Source organism: Phytophthora cinnamomi (genome assembly GCF_018691715.1).
Source record: "Phytophthora cinnamomi strain GKB4 chromosome Unknown Contig27, whole genome shotgun sequence".
Classification (NCBI taxonomy): domain Eukaryota; phylum Oomycota; class Peronosporomycetes; order Peronosporales; family Peronosporaceae; genus Phytophthora; species Phytophthora cinnamomi.
The window spans coordinates 1-11,230 of NW_027150960.1; the positions used below are offsets into that span (position 1 = coordinate 1).

Genomic DNA, 11,230 nt, shown 5'->3' on the forward strand with positions numbered 1-11,230 from the left:
CGAACGTTTTGCCATATTGAATGGAGGTTCGCAATCGATTCGAGTCAATTTGCACCGGGGTAAATGATGGGTTGCATACGACCGTTTTGGCATCAGTAGGCCCAAATCTGGGTGAGCAACACAGAACGCTTGTGTGACATCACTTGATAGAGACTCACCACACCCATGAGCAATATTTGCATGACGACGACGCCGGGTAACACACTGATTCCTACCGTATCAGCGTACCGAATCCGATATGAGTTGTGCGCGATGGCCGTCCAGTTAGGGTTTTCCGCGCTGACGGTGCTGATTACTTCCCACTGAGTGTTGAAGTAGTTGCGAATGCAGAGGCCACCCGTGCTACACAGAGGCAAATCTTCTGGAGTCTGCACCATCAGACCATAACTCTCCAGTGCTTGGAGACCTCACAGGAATCTTCGATGTAGACACCAGTGGTATGCACTTCACGCACTCGACAGCCACCGTAATAAGCGTTCATCTCGGGTTCCAAAACGGAGGCAGCTCCGTATTTTGTATTCGAGGCTCGCATCACACGAGACCGTGCGGGCATGCTGCTCGTGAAACTATAAGGGTAGAGCTTCAGTACATCAGGTACATCAGAAAGTAGATCCTTGTTGTCGGTTGCGTATGCCAGCTTTGACCCGACAAGATTATTGTTAATGGCCACGTCTGGGGCGACACTCCGTGTACTCGGGGAACACAGTGATAGCCCCAGCAGAAATCTTGCCGAACTGCGCTTTACCCACCTCCTTCGTGAAGTAGAACAGCCGCACAATGGCCAGAATGCACCAGTTGGTCACACACTCAGCGTGCTCAACGCCCATCTCGAGCTCGCGCCGTTTGTGGTGGTATGTTCAGGTCGAGTACCTTGACGACGTCAAGATTTCCTGGGGCGTTGCTGTCAAGATGCTGGTGATGGCCCCCCAATCGTTGATGCCACTTTGGCAAATCGCGTCACTCTTATCGAGGTCTCTCCGAGCGCAATCGCCTCAGGACTCAAAGTGCTGAAGTTGTACAGCGATTCCTTTGGGATCGTCCCATTAGCGCTGAAAATCCAGGTGCACTGGTGATCGCCTCCCCGTTGAAGAATGCATACTTGAGGTAGACCGATCTTGCATGGACCGATCTGTGCACCTCCAGCCATCGACGGGTCGTGCTGCGTGTACGCAAAGCTGTGATCGATCTGGATGAGAACTGTCCCGTCCGAGAGGTAATTAGTGGCGGTAAACAAAAGCAGCATTGCGATCGGCCCAAGGATAATGCGCTCCAGCAATCGCTAAGAACGCAGCGAAGACGGAGGGGTGGAGTAGACTCTTCCGCGCTTTCGATTTATGCGTCGGAGGTTCTCTTGGTGGTAATACTGCGTTGCCCAGTGCAATGAGTCGGAGTCGTGAACTTGAGCATCAGACATGAGGGAAACAGCTGATGAAGCAACGCTAAATGAAAGTGCAGCTCATCGAATCGCTTCAAACTGTTCGCATTTTACACAACCTTGGCCATGCTTTTTTTTAACAACGTTACGGATTGGCGGGGGTTGGTCAGACAATGGACTCTTATGTACCAACAGCAACTGACTCAACTATTCGCGGCTGTGACGCAATAACAATACGAATAGTTGAGTCAGACAAAACTATCTTTATCATGCACGACAATCATCTTGGCTAAACCGCTATCACTTTTACTATTGAGTTAGGGATACTACGTAAAAAACGATTTGAAAAATCGGAGAAATGGACTTAAAGTCCGATTTTGCCACCGACAAATTAGCTGAAAGGCAATATGTGACGCTATCTTCTAATATCTGTACCATATATGAAATACAATAACCACAGCTTGAAAAAACTAGCCCATGAGCACCAGTTTATGTTCCTCCTTTCTTGCAGGAGTGCACATGTGTCAAGACGCCTGTCTTCGGATCCATGTACCAGCGTAGGATGGTCAATATTCCATAGTGATATTAATGAAGTTTGTGAAGAATCTGGGAATGAATAATTCAATTATTTGCATTATTTTGAGCGAACGTCTGTATACAAATAACATTTGAAATTGGCACTTCGTGTTTGTATGCCCAATTATTGTGCCTTTCACACATTTTGGCCAAGTCGAGGTCTTAAACCGGGAATAAGATAGGCGAAACTAGGTGTAGGGTGGGATTTGCTATGACCTGTGCTAAAAGTTAAAACTCAGATTAGGCAGTCGAGAAAGTCCGAATACCGCCAATCACCTGGCCATTCGGGGTTTTCTCGCTTACAATGACTTACTCCGAAGACCTAAGATGGAGGCCTGTTATTTTGCTGTATGCGTACGACACTCCGGTTCATATGGTATCTCTCGTGCTTGGCATTGCAGAGCGCACTCTTCGGCGGTGGCTACTGCATTTTGCTTGATTGGAACTCTTTGGGGGGCATTGTTGCTTGGTTTCAAATACACTATCGTAGTTTCGTCAAGCGGTTTCCGTATAGCCGACTCGAACTTGGTTGCTACCTTCGCCCGCAAAACATCAAGCACATCACCGACTGTGAAATCAAACCTCGCCATACGTCCCTTGTCACGGTATCTACTCAGTGCTTCACTTTCTTTATCGTCAAGCAGCAACGAACCGTACAAGGGATCGTGCCTTCTTCTGCTCCAGAGAGGGGCTCTTGCATGTTGCTATCTAAAGTAACGTTAGTTCTGAGGGCTAAAGTTATTCGGTCTGAAGTCTGTTTTACAGTTTCATAATCTGATTTTATCACCATGGTGATTATACTCAAAGTCCGATTAAGAAGCCCTGATAGGGTGGCAAAATTAGTGAAAGTGGCAATATATCTTGGGCTGCAATTTCATGAGAGCATTGCAATTAATATCCTGAAAGCACTCTTAAAGGACGTAGTAGGTTTCCTCGCTGTTGTAGGCTTGTTAAACCATCAGTAGGCGGGAAGATTATACGTAATTCAGCAGTAGTGACCACACGAGTGCAAATTGACTTGCTGATATTTTTAGATGCATAATGTACAGCAATCTGTAGGTATATAGTGTTTGCTGTTCACATAGCATTTTTGAAAATGTTACAACTATGCGAAAAACATATTTCCCTCAAAAATAAATAATTAAATATGCAATACGAGGTATTTATTTTTACTATATTTAACCGTCTTATTATTTTTTATGAATCACTGTCGCGCACGCCAGTTACAATGACAGCGCTGCACTACGGTTGGTGCAGTTCTTCTTACGGGGTATCTGTACCATGGCAAGCACATTTATCAGGCAGCTTCGGTCCTCGTAAGATCGACTTGCGCAGGGCTAGTGGTGTGTGCTGCACATATTTCAAGCCAAACTACGGCCACTGAACTGAAACGCAATCGACTCACTATTTGTGGTTGCTCCGGAAACATGGCGATTTCGAAAAAAAAATAGGTAAAATAAAGATAACTCGTGCATTCGCTATTTAGTGAGAAGAAATGCTCTTGCATCCATACGAAGTTTCTAGTACGGTAAAGCTTACTAAAGCGGTGATAAGCAGTTCTTCGCATCGCAACAGAAAGAAACGACTCTATTTTGTGTCTACTCTGTACTCAGTGAGTACAGACTCAGTGAGGACAGAGAGAGACACAAATTAGAGTCGTTTTTTTTTGATCCGGACCAAAATAAAGTCGGCTCTGTTATGTTTTATTGCTCCCTCGCTTTCTTCACTTTACTCAAGATCGCGGCTCAGTGACCATCGCTGATGTCGACCACGCCCGAGAGCGCGAGCCAGGAAAACAAGGTGCGTTGTCCCCGGGTCATGTGCCTGCTTCCCGTGCTCCCTCCCTCGTTATGCACGCCTGAAATGCGCCCTCCATCCCGAGAAAATAACAAGAAAACATTCCATGCTAATCAGATAATCATCAAAACATTTTATTATTATTATTATTATTATATTGCAGGAGGAGCCGGCGGAGCCGCTGCTCAAGTACGAGCGCGTGGGCGGCCACTTCCACGCCATCTTCAAGGACGACTCGCTCAGCTGCGTGGCGCTGCACGTCAACTTCGTGTGCGCCGGGACGTACGGGGGCAACGTGCTGCTGCTGGAGCTGGATGGCCGCTTCATCCGCCGCCTGCACCAGCACTACAAGAAGGTCAACCAGGTGTGCATCGACGAGACGGGTCAGTTCATCGCGTCCTGCTCGGACGACGGCACGGTGGCTGTGTACACGCACACGCTCTTCCCGGCGTCGTCTGCAGCAGGAGCAGGAGCAGCAGGAGGAGCTGGGGCCGCTTCGGACATCAGTGGGCACAAGCATGCCAGCAACCAGGGCAAGGACGTGGCGGCGAGGCAGATCTCCGTGTCCAGCACGGGCGGGGAGGTCAACATCTACAACTACTTCAGTGCAGTCTACGCGGTACAGCTGGAGGACAGATACGCCATGAAGCGCGAGAAGAGCTTCGCGTGCGGCGGGGTGGGGGACAGCTGATCATCAACAAGAAGGGCTGGATCATCGACAAGGGAGAGCACACGGTGCACGAGGGAGAGGGCCCCGTGCAGCTCATTCGCTGGAAGGACGGACTCGTCGCATGGGCAAATGACTGGGGGGTGAAGGTCTACGACTCGGACAATGACCAGCGCGTGACGTACATTGAGCGGCCGCCGAACTGCCCGCCGATGGAGCTGTGTCGGTGCCATCTTGAGTGGCAGGGTAGCGATGTGCTGCTTGTGGCGTGGGCGCACACGCTGCGTGTGGTGACTTTCAAGAAGGGGCACTCAGGGCAGCCAGGGTCGCCTACGTCGGCGGCTGCGTTGGATGCCGTGGAACACTCAGCTGGGACTATTACAGCGGAAGTGGTGGCACTGCTTACGTTTGACTTTTTCGTTGCAGGAATCAGTCCGTGGGGTGGTGGCTCGGTTGTGTCGGTGCTGGCGTTCAGACCTCCAGGCTCGGGATCAGGTCCGCCGATGGCTCAGGGAAAATCGACCAAAATTGAAGGCGAAGGCGAGAGCGGCGAGATGCCATACCCCGAAGTTCACGTTGTGCGATTGGATGGAAAGCAGGTCAGTGCAGATCTGCTGAATCTCAAGGGTTACCAGCGCCTGCGTGCGTCAGATTATATGATGCCGACGCTTCGCTACGCGCACGCACACCAGTTGAACTTGGAATCGACCGATCCGTCTTCAATTTACGATGCAGGTTATGGACAACTTGCTTACGTGTGTACTCCGAAGGACGTTGTTATTTGTCGCCTGCGTGACGCCGACGACCGCGTGCAATGGGCATTGGCAAGAAAACAGTATGCCAGAGCACTTGACGTAGCTCTACATGATCCACGTGCTCTTCGACGTGTGGTGATCACGGATGTTATGGAAACCTACCTTGGTGACTTGTTGCGCCAGAAAAAATTCCAGAAATCCGCAGAGGAGATTCATCGACTTTTACCGGTGGAGGCGAAGAATACGAGAAGCTGTGGGAAAAATACGTGTATGTGTTTGCCCAGCGTGGGCAGCTAAGCGCTATTGCGCGCTACATGCCAACGGCAAGCCCGCGGTTACCTAAGGTGCAGTATGAAATGGTGTTGAAGCATTTCCTGGATTCAGACCCGGGTCAGCTCCTTGAGCTCATTCGGAAATGGCCTAAACCCAGGCGGCAGGACACCCCCGCGGTGAAGCAACAATCGGAAGGGGACGTTGCACCTGAGTACACCGAGACGACGCATGTGTTCGATCCATTGTATGACGCTCAGGCATGGATTAACCAGCTAGAGACAGTTGTGCGACGTCGACGCATCGCCGAAGCGGACGCAGATCGGTTGAGCGTGGAAACGATGTACCTGATGGAGGCTCTTGCAGAGCTGTACACCGCCACGGAGCAGTATGACCACGCGCTGCGTATTTATCTTAGCCAAGGCGAGTTTTGTTCCAACAAGGACTTCGCTTTCAAGTTGATTACCGAGCACCAGCTGTGGTCACTCGTCGCCAACAAGGTGGTGAACCTCATGCGCATCGATAAGGCGATTGCAGTGCGTATGCTGGTCAATCAGACCGAACAGCTCAAGATCAGTGACATTGTTGCCCAGCTTGAGGGTGAGCCCGAGTTGCTGCACACGTATCTGCACGAACTCGTGTTACACCGCTTGGGTGAGTACAACTCGGAGATCTATTCAGCACTACACGAGAGGCAAGTTGCATTGTACGCCGAGTTTGCACCGGATTTCCTGCTCAAGTTCCTGCAGACAAGCAATTTTGTGCCATTGGAAAAGGTAAATTACGCGTTGCACTTGCCGTGCGGTCCTGTGGTGTGTGAGGTTCTAACATTCTTTGTTTTGTGTGGACTGGTAGGCCTACAAGTACTGCAGTGAACACACTCCTCCTCTTTGGGACACAATGATCTACATCCTGGGTCGCATGGGACAGCACAAGAAGGCTCTCGACCTTATTTTGACGCAGCGTGGCGACATCAACCAGGCTATCCAGTTCGTGCAGAATCACGACGAAGGCCTGTGGGATTACCTCATTGACCTCAGCCTTACGAGCAAGGACAATGTGGAGGAGCTGCTGAAGTTTGCTTCGCAGCACAAGATCGACCCGATCAAGCTGATTCGCAAGGTACGCAACGTGCTCCTGATGACACCTATCGAGCAACTTTTGCCTTACATACTGGTTTGCTGTGCCATTTGGCAGATCCCAGATGACATGGAGATCGAAAACCTCAAGCAGAAGCTGATCGCGATCATCACCAACTACCGTGTCCAGGTATGTGACCCTTGTTTCTTAGAGCACAGTGCCTGGAGCTGATGTTTTTACGTCGCTTATTGTCAACAGCAAAACCTATGCATCGGCTCTCGCAAGGTGTTCGACAACGACCGCGTGGAGCTGCTCCACCGCCAAGTCGCAGCGCACAAGCGTGGACGGCGCGTAGCAGCGAAAAGGCGTGCGCAATTTGCAGCGAGCTGCTGCGCGCGCCGTCGTCCGGCATGGAGACCGTCCACGCGTGCGTGTTCGAGTGCGGCCACTGCTACCACCTGCCGTGCCTCGAGGAGAGGATGCGCATGTGGAAGAGCGCCGAGGCCGTCGAGTCGGGCGACTTCAGCCGCGCGCTGGGGTGCTTCGTCTGCGACCACAGCACGCGCGCGTACGCGCGCTCCGGCGACTTCAACCAGCAGATCGCGGCGCTCACTGCCGCGCCGGCCCGAGGGGTCACGGAGGACCAGCTGCAGCGCGCCAAGGACAACCTGCTAACCATGGCCAGCGTCGCGGAGTAGGCCCACGTGACAGTTTGTGTAAAGGACCCTTTTGGTGCGCGTTTCAATATATCGGTTGCGTCAGCAGCTGTCGAGTCCAGCAGGACCAACGCGGACCAGCTTGGTCATCGATCGGTAGCTGCTGCAAGTCCCTGTGATCCCTGTCCTGTACCCTGTCCTGTGACCTGTGTGCTCCTGGCCGCTGCGGCTCTCCTGCCTCAAGACACAAGCAACAGACCCCGAGCGCAAGCGTGTGAAGTCCCAAATTCGCATGATATTTTATTTATCGGACGCCATTGCTGATCCCCCCGAAACAAACTCCGCAGCTGGCTGCTCGCCGCGCGCGTGTCGCCTGTAGTCGGTTCTTCCGCGCGCGCGCGCCGCAGCTCAGCCGGGAGAGAAAGCCAGAGCACGAAGTCACAAGCAGAGAGAACGTAGCTTACTCCTCGTCCTCCTCGCCGCCGGCGGCAGCGCGCTGGGCGGCGCGGCGACGCGCGACGCGGCCCGGGCGGCCCTGGCCGTAGGGCGACGTGACGGCGAAGTCGATGTGCTTCTCCGAGTCCATGCGCACGAGGAAGGAGGGCACGTCCACGAGCTGCTTGCCCACGCGGATGTGGCGCTGCTTGATCAGCACGCGCGCGTGGTGGATGGACTTGGCCAGGTTCTGCTTGAAGACCTTGGTCTGCAGGCGGCGCTCCAGCAGCTTCTGCACGTTCAGGCGCAGCACGAAGTCCAGCTCGTTCTCGTCCTCCGAGAGCATGCCGTAGCGCTTGAGGCGGCGCAGCAGGGCCGAGCCCTCGAACAGGCGCTTCGGGTCCTTCGGGTCCAGCGTCAGCAGCTCGCGCGCGGCCTTGCGCAGCTTGGACAGCGCGTACTGCACGCGCCAGATCTCGCGCTTGCAGCGGAGGCCGTACTCGCCCAGGAGCTTGAGCTCCTGGTCCAGACGCTCCTTCTCGAAGGCGCGCGACGGCGTGCGGTAGGTCTTGCGGTAGTTGCGGTGGCGCGAAATCTTCGGCATTTTGGCGACTTCTTTTGTTCAGGCGAATGCGATGGGAGTGGAGACGGCGAGGGCCCAAGACGCGCGTGCGCCCAAGCCCGCTGGCCACCAATATCCGCCAGCCAATCGGAGCGCGGCACCTGACGCGTACCGCGATTGGGGTACAACGTACCGAGGAGTGGGTACGCACCCACCGTACCGTTTTGGGTGGTACATGTACAGCCAGGGGGGAATGATGGTGCTGGGTGGGTACCGATAGGATGGTACACCGGAGCCTCCCGCCGACTTGTGTGGCTCCCGTGACTTTCGACTTGGAAGGGGAAGCAGGAGATATGGAGAAGGGCAAGGCCGCCATGGAGAACATGAAGAACATGAAGATGCCCCCGGGCAGCAAGGGCCCCGCCACCGCGCTGGCCAAGGTGGCGGTGTTCACGGGCGCGGCCATCTACGGCGCCTACCTGTCTATCTACAACGTGCCGCCTGGACACCGCGCCGTGGTCTACAGCCGTATCGACGGCGTGGGCCACCAGGTGATCGAGCAGGGCACGCACTTCCTCGTCCCGTGGCTGCAGCGCCCGCTGATCATGGACGTGCGCACGCGCCCGCGCACCTACGCGTCGCTCACGGGCACCAAGGACCTGCAGATGATCAACATCTCCATCCGTGTGCTGTCCAAGCCCGACCGCTCGCGCCTGCAGTGGCTCTACCAGAACCTCGGCCTCGGTACGCGCTGCGGCAGAGCAGCCTGGATTAAACATAGGGGGTGCAGGAGACTGATGACTTGTACTTGCTGCAGACTACGACGACAAGGTGCTGCCCTCGATCGTGAACGAGGTGGCCAAGCAGGTGGTGGCCCAGTTCACGGCCGCCGAGCTGATTTTCCAGCGTGACCACGTCAGCCGCCTCATTATCGAGAACCTGGTGCGTGCTACAGCAATCTCTGCTTACAGGGGAAGCAGTGACTGACGTTGCTGTGTTTGCTTCTTCTTGCCGTGGATCGGGGTTGCCACTCGAGCAGAAGCGTCGCGCTGACCGCTTCGCCATCATGCTGGAGGATGTGTCCATCATCCACCTGACGTTCGGTGCCGAGTACACGGCCGCTATTGAGGCCAAGCAGGTGGCCCAGCAGGACGCCGAGCGCGCCCGCTTCGTCGTGGAGCGCGCCATCCAGGAGAAGAAGAGCACGGTCATCCGCGCTCTCGGTGTGTCCAAGTCGGCCGAGCTTGTCGGCGAGGCCATCAAGAACAACCCGGCCTTCGTGCAGCTACGTCGCCTGGACGCTGCCAAGGAGATCGCCACGGTCATCTCGCGCTCGGCCAACAAGGTCTACCTGAACTCGGACTCGCTGCTGCTCAACATCCTGCAGGACACCCAGCAGTCGTAAGTGTCTTCCTGCCTTGCTAGATGTGGTGGTTGAAGTTGTGTCTGACAAGCAGCACGGAACTAACCACTATGCTATCGTATGCATTTGCTGCAGGTACGGCAAGAAGAAATAAGTTGGCGTAGCGATACCAGGGGTCGACAGACCGCGGGAGTCAGTGGCGTGGCCGGTCTCGTTAGGATGCGGCAGTAGTTCCTCGGTACGAAGGCAGGGTTAAAGTCGGATAACGAAGGATCTGGCCGTAGATCGGCGCGTGCGTTGGTTGATACAGAAAGCTGCATCCGGTGGGGCTGACGTGCATGTTGACGTTGCCACTGGCGATTTGCTGGTGTTCGAATGATCGGTACTTTTTGATGGGTGACACACCATCGAGGTTTGTAGGGTGAACAGGAAAAACCTCGGGGACATCAAGGTTTTATCGAGAAATGGTGTCTCACCCACCAAAAAGAACTGATCATTCGAGAACACCTGGGTGGCCACCGCAGAAGCGCAAGCGACGTCAGCGAGCAGCTCCGCTCGCCTCCTCCTCCTCCCTCCGCGTCAGTTTCGCCTCCCCACAGCCCTCGGCAGCATGAGCAGCAGCAGCTGGAACTCGGACGACCGGTGGCAGGACTCGAGCGCGTCGGGCGCCGGCGCGGGCTTCGACTCGAGCGCCACGAGCGGCCTCGAGTTCCCCGTGCTGCCCACGATCCCGTCGGGCAGCATCGACATCGGCGCCATCGCGCCCGTGTTCGGCGTGGCCTCGTACGACGACGACGCCGACTACCTGGACTACGACAAGGCCGGCCGCCCCTTCATGGAGCAGATGAGCGGCTCGTGCGGCACCGCCTACTTCTCGGGCATCATCGGTGGCGGCGCGTACGGCGCGCTCACGGGCTTCTCGCGCTCGCCCAGCTCCAAGTTCAAGATCCGCATGAACTCGCTCATGAACGGCGCGGCCACACGCGGCTCCAAGGCCGGCAACGCGCTCGGCTGTCTCGGTGCGTCCAATTGGCTTCGGGTGTGCGGCATTTTGGAGCTTTGTTACTGACGTTTTACTGTAATTTGTGTCTTTCGGCACTGCAGCGATGATCTACAAGGCCTTCGAGTACGTGGCCGACTCGGCGGAGATCGAGAACATTGTCAAGTTCGACCAGGTGACGCCGATCCTGGCGTCGGCGGCCACGGGCGTGTTCTACAAGTCGACGGCGGGCCCCAAGGCCATGGTGCTGGCGGGCGCGCTGGGCGCCGGCCTCATGACGGTCGTGCAGTTCGGCATCAAGCCCTTCTACCCGCGCCTATAGACGCGTCCGCTCGGTGTGCTGCTGTATTTTTGATCGATCTCCAGCGAGCCAAGCCGGTCAGTCAGTCGGTCGGGCGACAGACAGGGGCGATCGATGCAAAGGCTAAAGCGGGCGATGAACGGCGAGCGATCTCTCGCTCGCCGGCAGCGCCGCCCTTCGCCCTTGGATGAAGAGGTTGAGAGACTGGTAGACGCATGGCCGCTCCACCGACCGCAGGACACGGATAGTTAGAGGACAGGCAGAACCGAGGCAAGCTACTGCAGCAGAGTTGGCTACGGAGGACGACGCGGACGTGCATATGTAAGTTAGTACAGCGGATTTTCATCTCACTCCTCCTAGTGTCCATCTACTTGCAATCTGAACGGTCCATTC

General features: G+C 55.1%; 4 protein-coding genes across 4 annotated transcripts; 3 read left to right on the forward strand and 1 right to left on the reverse strand.

The window, feature by feature from the left end:
- Positions 1–3,712: 3,712 nt before the first annotated feature.
- On the forward strand, positions 3,713–7,218 carry IUM83_03864 (Vacuolar protein sorting-associated protein 41; the record flags this gene model as incomplete). Its single annotated transcript, XM_067927897.1, has 8 exons — positions 3,713–3,751; positions 3,912–4,367; positions 4,436–5,057; positions 5,354–6,216; positions 6,296–6,562; positions 6,638–6,709; positions 6,779–6,807; positions 6,903–7,218. 8 exons carry the CDS (start codon positions 3,713–3,715, stop codon positions 7,216–7,218), a joined length of 2,664 nt encoding a protein of 887 aa, XP_067793762.1.
- Positions 7,219–7,636: 418 nt separating this feature from the next.
- Positions 7,637–8,215, reverse strand: IUM83_03865 (ribosomal protein S4; the record flags this gene model as incomplete). Its single annotated transcript, XM_067927898.1, has 1 exon — positions 7,637–8,215. The coding sequence occupies one exon, from the start codon at positions 8,213–8,215 to the stop codon at positions 7,637–7,639; it is 579 nt and encodes a 192-aa protein (XP_067793840.1).
- A 311-nt stretch (positions 8,216–8,526) lies between these two features.
- On the forward strand, positions 8,527–9,690 carry IUM83_03866 (Prohibitin-2; the record flags this gene model as incomplete). Its single annotated transcript, XM_067927899.1, has 4 exons — positions 8,527–8,917; positions 8,991–9,115; positions 9,213–9,574; positions 9,672–9,690. 4 exons carry the CDS (start codon positions 8,527–8,529, stop codon positions 9,688–9,690), a joined length of 897 nt encoding a protein of 298 aa, XP_067794007.1.
- Positions 9,691–10,146: 456 nt separating this feature from the next.
- IUM83_03867 (Mitochondrial Protein Translocase (MPT) Family) lies at positions 10,147–10,858 on the forward strand (the record flags this gene model as incomplete). The annotated part of the gene is made up of 2 exons (XM_067927900.1): positions 10,147–10,555; positions 10,641–10,858. 2 exons carry the CDS (start codon positions 10,147–10,149, stop codon positions 10,856–10,858), a joined length of 627 nt encoding a protein of 208 aa, XP_067793752.1.
- Positions 10,859–11,230: the final 372 nt, after the last annotated feature.